The 21,057-nt window shown below is 36.6% G+C and overlaps 1 protein-coding gene across 1 annotated transcript in view; it reads right to left on the bottom strand.

Moving 5' to 3' along the window:
• uba7 (ubiquitin-like modifier activating enzyme 7) overlaps window positions 1-21,057 on the bottom strand; it is an 85,628-nt gene that overhangs the window by 55,061 nt on the left and 9,510 nt on the right. The window contains exons 4-17 of the mRNA XM_079840950.1: window positions 19,401-19,535; window positions 18,745-18,851; window positions 18,567-18,657; window positions 16,125-16,257; window positions 15,928-16,025; window positions 12,676-12,837; window positions 11,191-11,355; window positions 7,837-7,947; window positions 7,673-7,753; window positions 6,497-6,652; window positions 6,194-6,359; window positions 4,725-4,921; window positions 2,162-2,226; window positions 1-116 (exon numbers count right to left, since the gene is read on the bottom strand). The exon at window positions 1-116 is cut by the window's left edge and continues 80 nt beyond it. Coding sequence (XP_079697076.1) covers window positions 1-116; window positions 2,162-2,226; window positions 4,725-4,921; window positions 6,194-6,359; window positions 6,497-6,652; window positions 7,673-7,753; window positions 7,837-7,947; window positions 11,191-11,355; window positions 12,676-12,837; window positions 15,928-16,025; window positions 16,125-16,257; window positions 18,567-18,657; window positions 18,745-18,851; window positions 19,401-19,535 — 1,783 coding nt within the window. The remainder of the gene's footprint in view (window positions 117-2,161; window positions 2,227-4,724; window positions 4,922-6,193; window positions 6,360-6,496; window positions 6,653-7,672; window positions 7,754-7,836; window positions 7,948-11,190; window positions 11,356-12,675; window positions 12,838-15,927; window positions 16,026-16,124; window positions 16,258-18,566; window positions 18,658-18,744; window positions 18,852-19,400; window positions 19,536-21,057) is intronic.

The following is a 21,057-nucleotide window of genomic DNA, read 5'->3' on the forward strand; positions in this document are numbered from 1 at the left end:
TACAGTCGGCCCAGCTCTGAGGCCATTCGTCGCTCAGACACCTATAGACGCCCTCCAGCATTTCCACAGCCTCCACATCCCCACGGGCCACGGTGCGATCTACATAGGTTGGGTCACTGCAGACAGAGATGGAGAAAAGGGCTATCTGTAAGCTATGCAGTAGGAGTAGCTTTTTTGTTTAGGCAAAACTGTATCTGGCCCCAAAAACAGGGGTGATTTCATTATCTACATCTACATTTCGTTACTCAAAATATAACAAAAAAAATTAAAATCAATAAAAATTATATAGAACTTGTCTAAAATGGTCAAAAATCCCAAAATTGACTACAATGAAAATGGAAAATATAACAGTAAAAAGTAATTAAAAATATATATGAAAAAAACAAACAAAACTATAATAGTATATTAAAAGGTATAGTTCGCCCAAAAATGAAAAATTGTCATCATTTACTCACTCATATGTTGTTCCAAACCTGCATGAATCTCTAAGATATTTTGAAGATTACCGCTCACAGTATGGAAACAAAATACTAAAAAAAGTTAAAGGCACAATGTGTAATTTTCGCCACTAGAGGTCGCTTATATAAAACAAAGGCGTAGCTTGATGATGCCTTGCGGGATCATGGAAGTTATTGTCTTTCATCTCTACAGCCGGTGGAAAATAATCTGATGGGACTCCGGCAGAAATCATTTCTAGAGAGCAGTGGAGCGTGTATATGGGGGAACGCAGCGCTGTTTTATCATATTACACACATTTGAGTGTGTTAAAGTGACGTTATAATGCTACTCTGCGCTACTATGAGACACTAGTTCACACTGCAGTGAGCGAGATCATATTAGGCGGTAAAACATGGCACTCTGTGCGGTAAATCAACAACACCAGATTTAAACAATAAGACTAACTGTGTTGAGCTGGAGAACAATCATTAGTTTCTGTCCATCAATGATCCAAACAGTTGCTCATCTGTCTAATAACACATCAGATATTAAAGCGGCTTTGGTATTTCCATTTTTTCTACAAAATAAAACCGGAAATCGAGGATAACGCGGGTGTGATGTCATTTATAGGCGACCCACGGTCTGTGTCCTGGTTAAAATTGCTTATTTCTCTGGATTTAAACATTCATGGAAACATTTGGGATAATGCAAGTACACCAGTCAACAAAATATATGCGACCTTGGACCACAAAACCAGTCATAAGGGTCAATAATGTTATGATAGGACAATATTGGGCTGAGATATTTGAAAATCTGGAATCTGAGGGTGCAAAAAAATCTAAATATTGAGAAAAATCTCCTTTAAAGTTGTCCGAATGAAGTCCTTAGCAATGCATATTACTAATAATAACACATTTACAAAATATCTTCATGGAACATGATCTTAATATCCTAATGATTAATGATTTAATCGATCATTTTGACCCATACAAAGTATTGTTGGCTATTGCCACAAATATACCCGTGGGACTTCATTTAAGGGTCACATATAACATTGTTCTATTTTTTGATAACATTGATATTTTAATCCAAATATCTTACATATTGTGCCTTTAAAATGGTGCCACACAACTGTTTGGTTACCAACATTCTTCAAAATATCTTCTTTTGTGTTCAACAGAAGAAAGAAGCTCATACAGGTTTGGAACAACTTGAGGGTGAGTAAATTATCCCTTTAATGATACTACAATAACACTTCCCCAACACATATATTCAGTCTTTAACTAAAGAAAGCTGTTGAGTTGGGTGGGTTCCTCCTTGACTTCACCTTACGGGCTGCAGTTTGCTGACAGCCAACAGGAAGTAGTTGAGATCGAGGCAGTTGTGCTGCTGCCTTCCCTTTGCGGTATCTGCCAGCAGCACAAGCACCTCAACTTCCTGCACACTCGCCTTTTTATAAACATCCTTCACTTCATTTCAGATGGAAAAGAGATCTGACTACAGTGGACACTTGTGGCAGGAAGCCAGGGGGCAGCCAAGGGTTGCACTAATAATGAATAGCTGAGGACATGAGGAGTGGGTCACATTTAAGGAGTACAATGTTGAACAGAATCCCTGACACAATATCTGCATCTGCTGATAACAGTTGTGCCTCATTTCCTCCACACATCTGATCTCGTTTCTCTTCTAGAGTATTGACTAGTTAAAATGCAAGCATCTCTACCTGAGAAAGTGGTTGACATTCTCTGCCGTTTGCTTGAAAAGCCCTTCAAACTGGTCTCTGGCCCACTGTAAATGATAAAAGATCATTTGTGATTCAGACACAGCATTAAAATAGTCACTTTGTGTATTTGCAAATCTTCAGACATGCATATTTTGATTTAAAAAAAGGCTTTGATATATTATAATTGTATTTGTTTATTTTATGTATTTTATATATTATGAAGGCATTTTTAGAGTTGTTTTTCTGTGTGACATACACAAGTAAAGACTCATAACTCCAAAACTATAGCAAGGAGAGTCAAAAGGTATTGTTTGAGAGAGATATTTTTACATTTTTAGAAAATATAAAATTACATTTGGACATTCTCATGCTGAGAAAACTGTTGATAAAAAAAATATATAATTTTTCTATTATGATTTTACATATCTTTCTTATTTGACGTGCAATAACTCAGGAAGGAAATAAGGTAGGAGGATTTTTTGGTTCCCCTACATGTGGTGATGGCATAAATTAATCAAAAGTTACAGCTTTTGGAACCAGGGTAGCCTTTTTGTTTAGCCCTTGACGCCCCCTAATGGACATTTTACAAATTGTTCCTCCAAGAGGAATATCTCGTGATCAACCCAATGGATTCTGTTGATTTTTGGGCTAATTTTAATTGCGAGACTCTGCTGTAAATAATGCAGTGCCATTTTATACGATCTGTGCATGTTTCATGAGCAGCTGTATGATGCTTTTGACTCGCTTTTGACTCAAAAAAGTATTTCATAATTTATGAAAACATTTTTTCTATGTATCAGGAAAAAACTCAGCACTACTTTAGGTGTTAAAGGAACACTGCACTTTTTAAAAAAATAGGCAAATTTTCCAACTCCCCTAGTTTTACACAGTTACTGTTTTTTAATCTATTTAGCCGATCTCCGGGTCTGGCGGTAGCACTTTTAGCATAGCTTAGCATAGCTAATTGAATCTGATTAGACTGTTAACATCTCGCTTAAAAATGTCCAAGGACTTTCAATATTTTTCCTATTTAAAACTTGACTCTTCTGTAGTTACATCGTGTACTAAGACCGGCGGAAAATGAAAAGTTGTGATATTCTAGGCCGATATGGCTAGGAACTATACTCTCATTCCTGCGTAATAATCGAGGAACATTGTGCAGCGGCGCAATGATATTACGTAGCACCTGAAAATAGTCCCCAGCGCTCTCTCTGTGTAAGCAGGTTGTCACTTTGGTTATGTTGACGGAAGTTAATTGAAGATAATTGAAATGTAGTTCTGTAGATCTATTTTTGGAGCTGTGGTGTGCCAACTTTTCATTCCTTTTTTACAAGATTTTTATTAATTTACTTGACTTTTCCATATCTAGAAATCACCATTTTAAAATTCCCTCTTATATCCAGGTTTTCCATGGCCGCAGAAGCCCTGGTTCTTAAAGGAACACGCCACTTTTTTTGAAAATAGGCTCATTTTCTAACTCCCCTAGAGTTAAAACAGTTTTACCGTTTTTGAATCCATTCAGCCGATCTCCGGGTCTAGCGGTAGCACTTTTAGCATAGCTTAGCATAGATCATTGAATCGGATTAGACTGTTAGCATCTCGCTCAAATGACCAAAGTGTTTAGATATTTTTCCTGAAAATAGTCCCCAGCGCTCTCTGTGTAAGCAGGTTGTCACGTTGGTTATATTGACAGAAGTTAGCCTATTTTCAGGCGCTGTGTAATATCATTGCGCCGCTGCACTCATGGGACGGCTCACAGCTCTTGATTGATACGCAGGAATGAGAGTATAGTTCCTCGCCATATCGGTCTAGAAAAATCGCAACTTTTCATTTTCCGTCGGTCTTAGCACACGATGTAAGTTTTAAATAGGAAAATTATCAAAACTCTTTAGTCAATTTTTTGAGCGAGATGCTAACGGTCTAATCAGATTCAATGATCTATGCTAAGCTATGCTAAAAGTGCTACCGCCAGACCCGGAGATCGGCTGAATGTATTCGAAAATGGTAAAACTCAACTGTTTGACTGTTGGAGTTGGAAAAATGAGCCTATTTTCAAAAAAAGTGGCGTGTTCCTTTTATCGAATTGGCAAAATGCATTGTAAACTTCAGACTCTAAGCTTTCAAACAACACCTATTTTATGTTGATCAAGGCAGTAGCTTTGAAAAATATAATTATTAATTTTTCATTGCTAGGTGGCGCCCGTGGACGGTACACTCCGGTTTAGAGGGACTACTCAGCACTCGTTAAAAGTTGATCAAGACGGTTAGATGGCATTAACATTTCTAAGCTTTATTTTTTGTAATTCCATTCAATGGTTGCTTAGTAATTTGATTATTAAAAGGGCTTTAATAAACATTCAGGTCCACACCACAAGTATAATGATATGACAAGGAGGAACAATAGCGTTGGAATTATTTTCAGAATGTTTTTTAATCAATGTTTGGAGTAACACAGGACAGTTTAACTCCTAAAAATGAACCCAAAAGATGTGTTTGTGATGGCAAAATGTGTATTGTGTAAATACAACAACCTGTAATTGTATCATTACAAATGGCTTCTAACCTGTAGCGTGTGCTCTATACGGTGCGGGAAGTTCTTGAGTGTGCAGATGGGAATGGCTTTCTGTCCTCCAGATGTGGAGGTTCCATACGATTCAGTCAGATGTGGTACTACCACCAAAGTGTGGCCTTTACTACCCAGAGTTCCTCCCTCCAGCATGGGCTTCTTGTTTCGCACACAGCACTGGTCGAGATAGACTCCTAATGGACAGGGAAAGTAAATGCTAGAGATGTAGCTACAATTTAACTTTTGGGTGAGGCATAAGCAGTTTTAATTTTGACAGCAAATTTTTATTTCGCTTTAGTCTTTTGACTAAAATGCCATTTAGGTTTAGTCATATTTTAGTCACCTGAATTGTTTTTAGTTTTAGTCTAGTTTTAGTCGACTAAATCTACAGTAGTTTTAGTCTAGTTTAGTTAGTTTAGTTTAGTTAAATTGTAATACATTAAGCATTTAAGCATTACATAACCGACTGTCACTTGAACTGACATTTTGACATCATTTTGTTTTTGACATTAAAAATACACAAAACAGAGCTCAATTCACTTTGTTTTTTTTCCCGTTTTTTTTAAAACATCTATATCGTTTTTATAACTTTGTATTTCTGTTTTAGTTAGTAGGCCATATCAGTTTAAGCTAAAGCTTCAAATAAGTTTTTTTTTTTTTATGTCAGTTAACATTTATTTAATTTCAAGTAATTAAGTTTTTTTTTATGGTTTTAGTGAACTATTATAACCCTGATACTTTACTGAATACGTGTCAAATACTGGTCTTTCCTCCTGACTATGAATTAAATGGGAATGAAATTAAATACAGTTTATTGTGTAAGCAAAAACGAATATATAATGCGTGACTTTTAATGATAAACAAGCTCGAAATACACCAGGACTCTTATTTTTAAATGTCAGCACCTTAGTATTGCAGTTGCAGGAGCTCATTCAAGTTCAGGAGATAAAATATTCGTTGTTAAAACCGTCTAAAACATATTACTATATAAACATCGTAAAGTAAACATTGTCATTATTCATCAGCATTAGTTCATAAACAATTGCCTGGCATAAATGTGTGTTATTGATAGATTGAGCCGCTCTGGAGCGCTGGATTGGGGGTGTGTGAGCCTGTAGGCCGTGTGTTTTCCAGCGGTTAGATCCGCATGTTCAAATCAAATGTGCGCATCTGTTACACAGGACATCAATTCTCACTGGATCTCTTCCCTAATCGACCCTCCCTAACATTTTCGTCACGTTTTTATTTGTTGACGAAAATGACAATAGGTTTTCGTCATAGTTTTTGTCATCCAACACTAGTTTTTATTTAGTTATCGTCTCGTTTTCATCAGTGAAAAAAGGTTGTTGACAAATTATGATGAAAATTATTCGTCAACGAAATTAACACTGGGCATAAGGCAACACAAACTTCTGGCTGATAAACACTGTTGGTGTGTCATATGACCTAGCAAAGTCAGCACTCACGTGCATCCACATTATCCAGCGCAGCTGCTACGCCATCAAGGTGACCGTAGAACGAATGTGTGTAGACCTTCTCCGTCTCTGCACACACACGGTTCTGGTGAGCGATGATGTTCATGTAAGGGTTCATCTCTTTAACAGCCTCCGCCGCCACCTCGGACTTCAGCCTCTGAGAAAGATCAAGAGTAAATGTAAATGCATTATGGTGATTTTACAACAGTTAAGGCTCGTCAGATTTCAGAGACGAACCTATTTTGTGCTAAAACCAAATCAATGGTGTAGCTATTCTGTGGCAACTCCTCTTACCCCGATGTCCTGAGAGCGGAACAGAAACTGTCGATTGAGATTTGATCGCTCAATGGAGTCCATGTCAGTGACCGTAATTTTTCCACCCTCTCCTGCACCCAGACCAATCAGAGCAAAGTTCTTCAGCAGCTCACAACCAATTGCTCCAGCTCCAACCTGATCACACACACACACACACACACATTTGATTAATAAAATTGATTAATAATCTCAGAGGCAATTTTGAAGATTGGTAAAATAAGATCAAAGCTGAAGTTTCATCATCATTACTCCAGCCTTCAGTGTCACATGTTCCTTCAGAAATCATTATAATATGAGGATTAGCTGGTCAAGAAATAATTTATTAATATCATCAACGAACAATGTTAAAAGGGTTGTGATCATATTTTCAGGATTCTTTGATGTATAGAAAGTTTGAAAGAACAGCATTCATTTGAAATAAAAATCCTTTGTAATATAATATATAAATGTCTTTGTCCCTTTTGATTAATTTAATACATCCTTCCTTGCTGAATAAAAGAAAAGAAAAAGCTTTTGAACAGTAGCGTATGCTAAAAGTAAAAAATGTCTACTTTATTAGCATAAAACTGCATGCTAAAATTAAGAAATACAGGTTTTAGCAACATGGCTGTCGCCTCTGGCTTGGCTTGCTCAGTTGGGCACACTTAATATCCAAATAAATCTAATTATTAAACTAAATTAACCATATAAACTAAATTACTGATCTAATGCCCACATTGTCACTGTATGATAATTGAAATGAGCTGATCACCGCTTTCTCCAGAACGGCTATACGGCTGAATCAAATTCTGTTGCATTATTTTCCTGTTTAACACTGTGAAGCTGCTTTGAAACAATCAGCATGGTTAAAAGCGCTATATAAATAAAGTTGACTTGACATTCTCGCGGAGTCACCAAAGTAATACACTAAAAATTCTCCCCTAAAATCTGGAATATTAGGTTGATTCACACAGGAAACTCTGACCTATATCCTGAGTGCTCAACAGGAAATATCACAAAATATTTCCTGTGCATTCTACACCACTGACTCACTGATCTGCTCACTGCTCCCCATAACAGATCACTGGTTACTGACAGTCATCCAGCAGGGTTTCCTGAAACACAAAAAAGGGCTAATGACCTCCTCTGCTGGTGAAGCAGGGGAAACACACTCACCAGAAAATAGTTCTGTTTCTTCAGCTGGTCTTGAAAAGCAGATCCAAACACCGCAATCTGCCCATCATATCGGCTGTCTCTCTACAATACAGAGGATAACTTGATTCAAAAACAATCAGAAATGAGACTTTTGTATAATGTGAATGAGCTTGCTTGTTGCTTACAGGAGCACAGGCGTCTTCAGTAAGGACAACTCCATCCTCCTCTAGAGGCAGGCATTCCAGGGCATCGAAATACAGCCACTGCCTGAGAGGAGTGAATTTACCACTGCACGCCTGAAAGATTTCATACACATGTAGCCATTAAAAAAAATTAGCTTACATATAGACCATGTTCACAAGCTCAAATTATGTGTCCATCAACTGGCGACCCTGGTGCAAAGTATCAAACTCTTTCCCAGCCAGCGTTTTTAAAACAAATTGGCAGTAGGGCTGCACGATTAATCGAAATGAAACCGCATGCAATTTGGCAAAGGTTGCGATTATTTTATGCGCAGCTTGTCAGTGAAGCACGGCTCTGTGATCAGTGTTGCCAACTCTCGTGAGACACAACCACAGCTTCAAAAACAAGCACAATATTATTATATTATTTATGATCAATTATTATTTATCAATAAATGAGCCTGCAACATATTAAACTGAAACCTCTCGGAGTTTGAAAAACAAAAACAGATGTGATTTTACAAAAATCATCAAATTGCAATAAAGGGCACGAAATATGAACTAGCCATTGAACAACACCTCTGTTCAGCATTAGTTAATCTTTGTTAACGTTAGTTCATAAAAATCCAGCTGTTCATGGTTTGTTCATGTTAGTTCACAGTGCATTAACTAATGTCAGCAAGATTTTAATAATGCATTAGTAAATGTTGAAATGAATATTAACAAAGATAAATAAATGCTTTATAAGTGCAGTTCATTGTAAGTTCATATTAACTTATGTAGTTTACTAATGTACCTTATTGTAAAGTGTTACCCAATTAATATTTAATTGAACAGTATATCAAATATAATATTAATTTTTTTTTGAATAACTCTTTATATAATGACCACTAGGAGGTGCTGTAGACGTAGGCTATGTTTTCCTTGATTGGTTTTTCCTGAAGAGTTGAAAGTGTAAGTAAAAAAGTAATGCACGTTCATTGCATGTTACCATGAAATGAGAGTTGTGTCTTTATCAAACAAACACAATAATGATTTCTCTCTAATCACAATTAATTTGAATGTAATTTATTTTTTAGTACTTGGCCAGCCCGATCGGTGGACATCGCACATCGAACCGCGCATCACGCACACAAACACAAACACACATACGCGCTAGCAACGCTTATTTTTTTCCGGCGCCCATGTTAACAGATTAGAGCATGTACACCGCACGCAGAGGCGTTTAAATTATTTAAACTAGAGGCATCTCTTAACTATAAGGTTACTTGTATCATGTAAACTACCTATATACAGCATGTCATATGCATATGTGTTTGGGACAGAGGGGAACACGGTCGTATTCTCAGCAGATATATGCTGCCCATCATAAATCAAAGCATGAGACAGACGGGGGTCGGAGGAGAAAAGCGGAAAGGGTGACAGAATGAACGACACTTGCCTGTATAGTAGCTACACAAGCGCAGCAGTTCAGCTGCATGTGAAAAACGCTGCCAATGTAAAAAGAACAACGGATTCAGTGCAGTGTGAATCCGATCAGCTAAACTTCACTGCGGTCAAATCAGCCTGATCAAAACTTCCGTGATCGTATTGTTCCTTCAAATAACAAGTCAAGAGAGTGAACAATGCACATCAAGAAACAAGTTTTATTTCACTATTTAAAGCAGCACTAGGTCGTTTTTGCTCTCGGGGTCCCCCTACAGTTGAGAAACAGTATTGTCCTCTACTACGGTCGTAAACTCTTGTCATCCTACATCAGTGGATGCATCGCACGTGCATTTGTTGACATGACAACCATGATAGCCCTGAACACTGCCGGAGTTCACATGCGTGTTCTGCTTGCGTCGCGTGTGAAACGTCTTCATCCCAGGTACAGTGGCATATGTTTCAGCATGTCATTTGAATATAATTTCATGGGTTTTATTTTTTTCAAACGCCAAATGATCGCGATGCTCACGTTTACAAGCCAGCGTCATTATAGTAGCCTAGTCTATTGGTTCCCGTTTTACAGAATCTATATGATACTTCAATTCAATGTTTGAGTGGTAGGTAATAACCATATATCGTCAATATTATAATATCAAGCTACAATAGATGAATCTGCAAATTTGAAAAATCGATTTGCATTATAGCTTGAGGAAAGACAAATAAACCAATATCACAGACATGTTAGGTATCCTAAAATATGATTTTATACGTCTAACGTATTTACTTGCAAGAATGTAGCCCCTCCTCCTTCAGCTCACGCCAACGAGCAAACGCTGGCCCAATGTTGATCCTCGTCCTGCCTTTAATCCCATCACTTTCTCGTTTCCTCTTTTTGCTTTCCTCCGACAAAACCTTTGCTTTCTTATTTTTCTGTGCTGCTTCGGCCATGACTATAACATTCGTCAAACAAATGATAGTTTGGCTCGCACGTCCGAATTTAAGGAAGTGGGGGTGGTGGTGGAAGTGACGTATATGCCATAAAGCAGTCGAATTTTGTAGTTCTTTTTTTTCTCGGGTTACTACCCGAAACCCGAAGTTTAAAAGTACGATTAAAAACGATACAGACTCCGTCAGGCTATGGCAGACGTGTCATTCAACCTATTGTAAGTCGATGTATCATCACAAGAGGTTTGAAAATATATTATAAAAGGTTGAAAAGTTACCTAGTGCTGCTTTAAGATAGCCCGTCGGGCAGTGCGGTGATACATTTTGGTAGCCCGACTGGAAAACACATTAGCCCCGGTACGTCGGGCGGGCGATTTTGCGAGCCGTGCTCTGTTGATTTTTCAAATGCACGTTATAAGCAACTCAAACTTGCAGTAATTTCAGATGGAGCAGCATTTACTACTGATCACAGAGCCGTGCTTCACTAACAAGTGAAAAATAAAAATCACAGCATTTGAGATTTCATAATCACACAAAGCCAAATCGGTTTAAGTGCGATTTCGGGTTAATTGCGATTAATCGTGCAGCCCTAGTTCCAAGTCACTGTCAGCATTTTTGATAATTTCAACAAAACTTTCATGGCCCCCAGAATATTTTGTTGTATGAATATCTGAACATGCAATATTTCAAAAGAACAGAGCCTCTGCTTTTAAATATAAAAATAAAAAATATTCTAGCTTCATGCATTCTTTTTTTATCAAGACTTGAAACAAAAAGATGAGAAAATCATGTTTTGTCAAAGACTACAACATGTGCAATGCTTTTATCACTTATTTCTGCTTCTTCTTCACCTGTGTTTTGATAGTACAGATTCTGTACTCTTTCAGAAGATGCATAATAGCATCCCCTACCTTATAACTGTAAAACATGGATTGCAGGAAAATTCTATTAATTGCAGGGAAAGAGTTAAATGATCAACCTCACCTTCACCACCTCCTGAGCAGCCAGCCCTCCAATGAAGGCATTGACAGGCGCCAGGTCACCGCTGGCAACCAGAGATAAATCCCTTACAGCATCTTCATCAAGCTCATCAAACTTTGCATCTGTGCAAAGCTCTTTTGTGATAGTAACCAGCACTTCAGCATCCGCCTACAGAGAGCAACAAAACACAGATGAACTATAGTCTGGCTACTGAACTATTACATTTACCCCCGGTTTCTTGGCTTAAATCTAGTCCCAGACTAAAATGAATGTTTGAGCTGTTTTAACTAAAAGCAACTTGCACTGACATATCTTAAAATATATCAGTGCCGTTGTTTGGTCTCAAGATGAACACCAGTAATGTTCTTTTTCTAAGGTACATTTATAAAAGCTACTTAAATGTCCTAATTGCACTAAAAGACTTAATTCTGACTTAATCTACACCCTGTCTGTGAATAATGTGATGATGCAGATCAATGCATTTAATTATTATTTCAAAATACAATTCCTGACCCATTTTCAGGAGTAAAAAAAAAATAATCGTTTTGGTCAATATTTCACAATGATGTAAATTGTCCTTAAAGGGTTAGTTCACCCAAAAATGAAAATTCTGTCAATAACTTTATGAATCGGTGAGAATAGTTTTTGTGCGCAAAAAAACCCTAAATAACGACTTATATAGTGATGACGACTTCAAAACACGGCATCATGAAGCTTCAAAGCGTTATGAATCAGTGAGTCGATTCAGCGGTTTGAATCGCCAAATTTCAGCAGTTTGGCGGTTTGACACGCGATCCGAATCATGATTCGACTCACTGATTCATAACGAAGCTTCATGATGCCTTGTTTTGAAATCGTCATCACTATGCAAGTCGTTATTTAGGGTTTTTTTGCGCACAAAAACTATTCTCGCCAATTCATAAAGTTATTTTAGAACCACTGTAGTGAGATGGACGACGTCTTTAGTGCCTTTTAAGGGTCTTGATAGTGAACCGTGCATTGAGCCAATGGAGGCCTTTCAGAGCCATCAGATTTACACTAAAATATCTTAATTTGTGTCTGAAGATGAACGGAGGTCTGACGGGTGTCGAACGACATGAGGGTAAGTCATTAATGACAGAATTTAATTTTGGGTGAACTAACCCTTTAATCAAATAATCAAATCACAAAGTACACATTTTTAGATTTCTTGTTGCATTGCATTTATATAAGTGTAATCAAATTGTCAAGTATTTGCACATGCATATAAAAAATAAATATACAATAAATAGTTTTTTTCTATTAAATTGTTGAACTTTGAAACGCCAATAATTAATCAAAGGGTCTGTTTTTCCACAATAGAACAGTAATATTACCCTTCTTAAAGCATATGTTTTTAAATATTTTGTGCAATGTATTGTAAACAGTATCAATTTTCTACAAAGTGACTATTGTCAATGTGTACCTTAAAACACATTTTCAGCATAAAGGTGCCACGGTATGACTGACCTGGGATCTAGGATGGGGTGTCCGGCTGTGTTTCTGAGTGAATCTATGCAGGGCCTGGAAGGCCAGGTGAAGAGACAGGTGTCTTTGTGTCTTGCCAAAGTCTGTCATCTCCACCAGCTCAGGATCTCTGAGCGCTTCATCCAGAGCCACATTCAGAGGTTTCTGCAAGCATCAAAACATCACCTGAAGGAGGTGCCTTGCTATAATGCTGTACCTTGACACACTTCCAGATTTCAAAAGCATACTACATCATGACAAAAGCATCTTAAAGGGGTCATGAACTGAGAAATAACATTTCCTTGAGCTATTGACATACAAGAGGTCATCATACTATAAGAATATCCTGTGAGTTTCAGAACTGAAAACGTCCTTGTTAGTCCAAAAACAGCTTTTATTGAAACCAAGCCCAGAGAACGACTCATTGTGGAATGAGTCAATCATAGAAGATGATCGACGCCTACTTCACCATCGCAACTTTGGCTCCGCCCACTGGTGTGTTAGTGAGATGATGAGGAGAGAAGAGCGATACATGATCACTGGACTAAAAATAACATCACCTTCCAAAGGATCCTAATGCTAGGAATGAGCTTATTTATTCTCATCAATGTGAATGTCTCAGATGAGCAATTTCAGCGCAGACTTTGCAAACAGACTATTATGATATGGACTTGACAGTAATGCCACAACATGTGAGTTATCATGTTCATTCTAATGCCTGATCTGAGACCAGAGATTTCTGATATGTAATGATTCATGTACAGTCAGATGTTCTTTGTGTGTCAGTAAATCAAACCAGTGACTAAACGCTCAACTTCACATTGTTTCTCTATTAGGATGAAAATAATCTGTTTTTTAAACTGTGATTAAATTATTTATAAAGCAATTAAAGAACTCTCCCTTTACGATCACTGGAGCTGTAAATCAAACAGCGCAAATTTTTCAGTGAACGAGTTCTGGACTCTCGACAAAACTCCCGTTATAATCAACAAATCTCTTATTTACATCGTGTTTGCACTATTAGTTATGATGGAAGCATTCGTGAGAGCAGAAATCAGGTTAAAGTGACGAGATCACAGCATTCATGAGCTCAACATGTCTGTGATCGGCAACAATGATCATCACTGCAACCTTTCATGCCACAATCTGAATATATAGATCAATCTATAGATCTGAATATAATGCTATAGATCTGAATATAACGCTATAGATCTGAATATAAGGCTATAGATCTGAATATAATGCTATAGATCTGAATATAACGCTAGATCTGAATATAAGGCTATAGATCTGAATATAAGGCTATAGATCTGAATATAACGCTATAGATCTGATTATAAGGCTATAGATCTGAATATAACGCTATAGATCTGAATATAACGCTAGATCTGAATATAAGGCTATAGATCTGAATATAAGGCTATAGATCTGAATATAACGCTATAGATCTGATTATAAGGCTATAGATCTGAATATAACGCTATAGATCTGAATATAACGCTAGATCTGAATATAAGGCTATAGATCTGAATATAAGGCTATAGATCTGAATATAACGCTATAGATCTGATTATAAGGCTATAGATCTGAATATAATGCTATAGATCTGAATATAACGCTAGATCTGAATATAAGGCTATAGATCTGAATATAAGGCTATAGATCTGAATATAACGCTATAGATCTGATTATAAGGCTATAGATCTGAATATAAGGCTATAGATCTGAATATAACGCTATAGATCTGAATATAAGGCTATAGATCTGAATATAATGCTATAGATCTGAATATAACGCTAGATTTGAATATAATGCTATAGATCTGAATATAATGCTATAGATCTGAATATAACGCTAGATCTGAATATAACGCTAGATCTGAATATAACGCTAGATCTGAATATAACGCTATAGATCTGAATATAGATCTGAATATAATGCTATAGATCTGAATATAATGCTATAGATCTGAATATAGATCTGAATATAATGCTATAGATCTGAATATAATGCTATAGATCTGAATATAGATCTGAATATAATGCTATAGATCTGAATATAATGCTATAGATCTGAATATAGATCTGAATATAATGCTATAGATCTGAATATAATGCTATAGATCTGAATATAATGCTATAGATCAAAATATAATGCTATAGATCTGAATATAACGCTATAGATCTGAATATAACGCTATAGATCTGAATATAACGCTATAGATCTGTATAATGCTATAGATCTGAATATAACGCTATAGATCTGAATATAACGCTATAGATCTGAATATAACGCTATAGATCTGAATATAATGCTATAGATCTGAATATAATGCTATAGATCAGAATATAATGCTATAGATCTGAATATAACGCTATAGATCTAAATATAACGCTATAGATCTGAATATAAGGCTATAGATCTGAATATAACGCTATAGATCTGAATATAAGGCTATAGATCTGAATATAACGCTATAGATCTAAATATAACGCTATAGATCTAAATATAATGCTATAGATCTGAATATAACGCTATAGATCTGAATATAACGCTATAGATCTGAATATAACGCTATAGATCTAAATATAACGCTATAGATCTGAATATAACGCTATAGATCTAAATATAACGCTATAGATCTAAAATATAACGCTATAGATCTAAATATGCTATAGATCTGAATATAACGCTATAGATCTAAATATAATGCTATAGATCTGAATATAACGCTATAGATCTGAATATAACGCTATAGATCTGAATATAACGCTATAGATCTAAATATAACGCTATAGATCTAAAATATAACGCTATAGATCTGAATATAACGCTATAGATCTAAATATAACGCTATAGATCTAAAATATAACGCTATAGATCTAAATATGCTATAGATCTGAATATGATGCTATAGATCTGAATATAATGCTATAATCAACACTTTTCACTGTTAGTTAACCTTGAGAGCTGTAATAGTAAAAACGTGCTTAAAGTTTTCAAGTGGGTTCCAATGCAAATATGTCAGCCAATCACAGCAGTGGGCGTTTACACTGAAGTCTCACAGCAGACACGCCCCTTCAAACAGAGCGTTCAAATCCGAGGCAAAAAAAAGTGCCTTTCATTTCTAAATTATGAAAATGTTTGATGTAAATATCATACTAACATTATAAGTGCACCACAAGAAACATTATAAAACAATGCAGTTCATGACCCCTTTAAATATGGAATAAATCAATAGCGGGTGACACTTACAAATTTGAAGATTTCAGTTTGTTTCACTTCAGTTGCCACTCCACCCTTTACATACTCGGAAAACTTTGAAGTGTCGCAAATAGTGAAGGAGTAGCTGTCTAAAAACATTGACATATATATGTTTTATTAAATTAACTGCATGCTATTCATTCCTATGATCAGCTCTAGACATTTTCCACATATCATATGACACCTACCCCTCACTTTGATCTCAATGGGTCCATAACTGTTGAGTTCGGTCATGCCTTGAACATCAGAGAAGGTCACAAACATGCCATCGGTGAACTCATGACTCTCTTCATCTGAGCATGTCACTATGCCTGGATTCTCCTATAAAGGAAAATTTTACATTTTCAGCTCAAATTAATTAAAGTATAGTAAAAAGGAATTGTTGAGTCAATTGTGATAATAAATAAATAAAATAATACATTTTGGGCAACTTGTTTTGAAAATGAAAATCTGCCATCTATTTCTCACCGCCATGTCTTAGGGCGCTTTCACACTTATCTTGTTTGGTCCGGATTTTCTGACTTTTCAGTTTGGTCCGAATCAAAATTGCAGGTGTGAAACCTCCCCGTACCACGGTCCGGACCAAACAGACAAAATTTGGTCAGACGAAAAGAGGTAGTCTCGGTCCGGATCAAACTGAACAAAGGTTCGGCTCATTTCTAGTGTGAAAGCATTTTCTGTATGGTTCGTACTTTCAGACCATTAACAGGAAGTTCCTGTTTATGTTTAAATATTATAATGTTATTTTTAAACTTCATCTAGGCTACATTGATTATGAAAAGTGAAAAGATGCGCAATATGTCAGAAGACAGAAGGTCAGAAATGATTTTGAAAGAAATTTTGTATTTTGATTTTAATTTAATTTAATCAACGTTTAATCAGATAATTGCCTGGATTTAATAAATAAGAAGCAAATAATCAATAGCAGACAATAATCGCGGGAGCGATCACATGCTTTGCACATGAACTGGAGCACATCTCAAATAAACCGAAACTCAGCAGCTACTCGTCTCACATACATGAGAAATATGTGTATAGAAAGCTTGAAATGTCCACTTTTAAACGTAACGAAAAGAAAATAGTCAAGCAATGTGCACTGTTCAATAGTGGCAACGATATGCGTCCGTTGATTCATTCTTGTCAAATACGCTGACGTCAGACGCACATCTGTTTACAAACCAATCAATGTCCAGATGCCGCCCACATAGATGAAGACAGGACGCAAGTGTCTCATGTACAGTTCTTTAGTGCGCTCGCATAATTGCAATGTGAAACCAAACCAAAACTAACCGAATGTATAAAATGTATCAAAACATGAACTTCGGTTCAGACCTTGAAGCGGACTTTCAGGTGTAAAAACGCCCTTAGAAATACATAAGATTTTGTTCATCTATGAGATACATGAAGATATTTTTAATGAAATTTCTTTCCCTCGACTGAAATTCAGCCACTTAAAAAAAAAAAGTTCTTCAGAAAAGTCTTCTGAAGAGACAATCCCTTTATGATGAACAGATTTAATTTAGGCATTTGTAGTGTTGTAGTACTCGAGACCGGTCTTAAGACCATTTTTTGATGATCTTGTCTTGGTCTCGACTGCATTTCTCCTCTGTCTTGTCTTGGTCTCGGATTTAGAGGACTCGGGATTTTATCTCAAGACCAGTCAAGACCACAACTGCAAGGATATCACTAAATTGCCGGTGCATTGTCTGATTTAACATCATTAATGTAATTTGATGTAAAACTTACAGCTTAAAATGCAATCAATAACTTCTTTGTAATGTAATTTCGTGTGTTTCTGTGCTGCAGGGTTCAAAATGTGCAGCATTGTCTCAAAAATGCCCAAAATTAATATAAATGCCCACAAAATTCTGAGATTTAGATTTTTTATATAACAGAATATAATTAAACAATATCGCAAGAGATGTTTTCATGAATATAACCGTGATTGCAAATGATCTTGTTTATTGAACATTTGAATAAATCAATAAGTTAATATTAAATTACATTTTAAACTGTGTCTTTCCTAATTTGCCAATGTTTCGTTATTAAATGAATCAGCTGCTTTGAACAAATCGGTTGAATAAATTATTCCGTGACTGTTAAATACTGTTAATATTTTAATGTTAAATTAATCTGAAAATTATTTATGCAGGTGTAACTCTACCAATTCAGATGTAACTTCTGTGCCATGAATTTTATTGTTAGTGATTTGATTGGTAACAGCGCTATAGTGTCTTACTATTCTAATTGTATTTATTCATTAAATATAATAATTTCTCAGACAATAGATATGGATCTTTTAGAAGAATTTAAGGAGTGCTGGTCTCGGTCTTGACTCGGTCTCGGTTTAGGTGGTCTTGACTACAACACTAGGCATTTGCTCATATTTAAACATTGCTCAAAACACATAGTTCGAGCAAATCAAAATGCACTTGCTTGATTAAACTGATTCATTCATTTTGACTCTCTTTGTTATGTCTTTACCAACATTTTGAAGTCTCTCCGATTTCATTAAGAAGTTTTCATTTGTTTTTTCGAAGGTGAATGAAAGTATAATAGATTTGGAACAACTTGAGGGTGAAAGGGTTTCCCTTTAAGAGGACCAAAGTGAAAGTGAAAATGTGAGTCACCTTGCTGATACGAGCAACCATGGCTGAGACTGGAGCTTCTCCATTTGTGTCTCTGACCTCAAACGCTTCCCCAAAGTCACAGAACAGCTGCCTGCACACCAAACACAGAAATCAGAATATGATTAGCACTATCTGAACCATTTTCACATATTTTATTGATTCACGGGATGCTGCCTACCCGCAAAGCCCTCTGGTGTCAGCCACTATAAATTTTATATTGTTGGAGTGGCAAAACGCTCCCACACGTAGCTGCTCTTCTAAAGGTGAATTTGTGAGCACCACCACCTATTGTAATACACACAAAAATTAGAAATTATTTGCATGGACATTGTAACATACGAGTCCACTGGAGGCGAGCTTGCAGAACCCAAGAGCAGTTTATTCAAAAGAGCCAAAACATAAAACAAAGGCTTGACAAAAACAAGAAACAAAGACTTAGCTTAGCATGGTTAAACAGAAAACTCACCATGCAGCGGGTTACACAAACATTCAATACTAGACCAAGACACATGGCAAACATGAGGGCTAAGCTACACAAGGACCAATGACTAGACAAGAGACACTTGTGACCAATGATTAAACAATGAACCAATGTGCGTGTCTCAATCAGCTCCCTAGTTCAGTAGTCAGGGCACTGATAAGGACATAAGTCAATGGGCTGATCCCTGATCAGTGCCCTGGCAACTGAACTAGGGAGCTGATTGAGACACACCCAATGACAACATGACACAAGAACACATGAGGGCATGGGAATCACATGACAACCTGACAGTGAACATGATAAACGAAGAATATGAAACACAACCAAAACACACAGACAGGATCATAACTCACCTGGAACTTGCTGAGGAAGTCCTCGTTGAGTTTGTCAGTCCAGGAAGACACTCGAACGTAGACGTTCAGACTGGAGAGCTGCTTCTCAGAGCACAAGGCCCTGTTCTGACCCAGATCTGCTTCTTTTAGGTAAAACTGAAGACATAAGAGAATATATAAATTATCCTTTGTGAAGGTCCCACAATAACACCTACATTAACCATTTACATGTTTGCAAATAAAAAATTAAATAAAGTTCACCCAAAAATGAAAATTGGCATCATTTACTGATTCATGTCTTTCTAAACCTGTATGACTTGCTTTTTTGGAACCCAAAATGGGAGTGGTTTGTTTCCACGAAATGAAAATGAATCAAACCCTGCACTAAAAGCTGCAGTGTGTAATATTTATGAGGATCTATTGACAGAAATGCAATATAATATACATAACTATGTTTTCAGTGGTGTATAAAGATCCTACATAATGAAACGTTATGCTTTTATTACCTTAAGAATGAGCCGTTTCTATCTACACACACCGCAGGTCCCTTTACAGTGAAGCCGCCATTTTGCGCCATGTTTCTACAGTGGCCCTAAATGGACAAACTTCTCTACAGAGCGCTAGTCACTCTCTGCTGTCTCAGACGATGACATCTTTGTGTTGGCCACCGTAGCTTCTCTATGTGAGGGGTGAACAATGGGCAGTTGCATTTCGCAAACTCACCACTAGATGCCGCTAAAATGTATACAGTGCACCTTTAAGCTCTCAAATCTCATTTGCAGTTGCATTTAATTAAAAACATTCAAATGCATCACAGTGATTGGTCACATGACACGCAAAAAACGTTGTAATTTGGCACAAAGGGCCCTGTTATACACCCGGCGCAATGCGACGCAAATATTTTTTGCTAGTTTCAGCCCGACGCAGTTATTATTTTCACATCCAGCGCCACATTGTTTAAATAGCAAATGCATTTGCGTCCATCTGTTCACCCCATCGTCTGGTCTGAAAACCAGGTGTGTTCAGGAGCATTGTTGGCCCGTTGCTATTGTGAGGAACTGAAAATGACTGACCATTGACTAACACAAACCTGCACTAAAGTCAATAGCGCAATATTTTTGTGTTATTTAAAGGGCCAGTTAGTAATATGAGCCTATAGGTGGTGCACAACACAAGTACACTATGATTATTACACACACAGGGCACACAGACACGCCAAATATTAAAAATAAAAGGATTACAATGTAAAAGTTTATTATTGTGTACATAAAGATAAAAATGCCTACGTCATTATGGATAGTCATTGCATCAGAATGACCTATTTGCAGTGATGATGAATGAAATTGGCTAATTATTTAACCAATCGTGGCAATACACACAGTTGTATTTAAACTGACTCATCAGGTTGAGGGTGTCTATATTCCGGCATGTGAATAGCGGATCCGCCATAGTGCGAGCGCAACTGGCTTTTAAAGGGAATGGGAGATGAGACTCTAATTGGTTTATTGCACGTTACACTCAAAACACACCCATGATTCATTAAAGGATGAGTTCACTTCAAAATTATATTTTACTCACCTCATCCAAAATGTTCATGTCTTTCTTTCTTCAGTCGAAAAGAAAGTTTTTTTTGAGGAAAACATTCCAAGATTTTTCTTCACACAATGGTTTTCAATTA

This window comes from Gobio gobio (assembly GCF_949357685.1).
Source record: "Gobio gobio genome assembly, chromosome: 17".
Lineage (NCBI taxonomy): Eukaryota > Metazoa > Chordata > Actinopteri > Cypriniformes > Gobionidae > Gobio > Gobio gobio.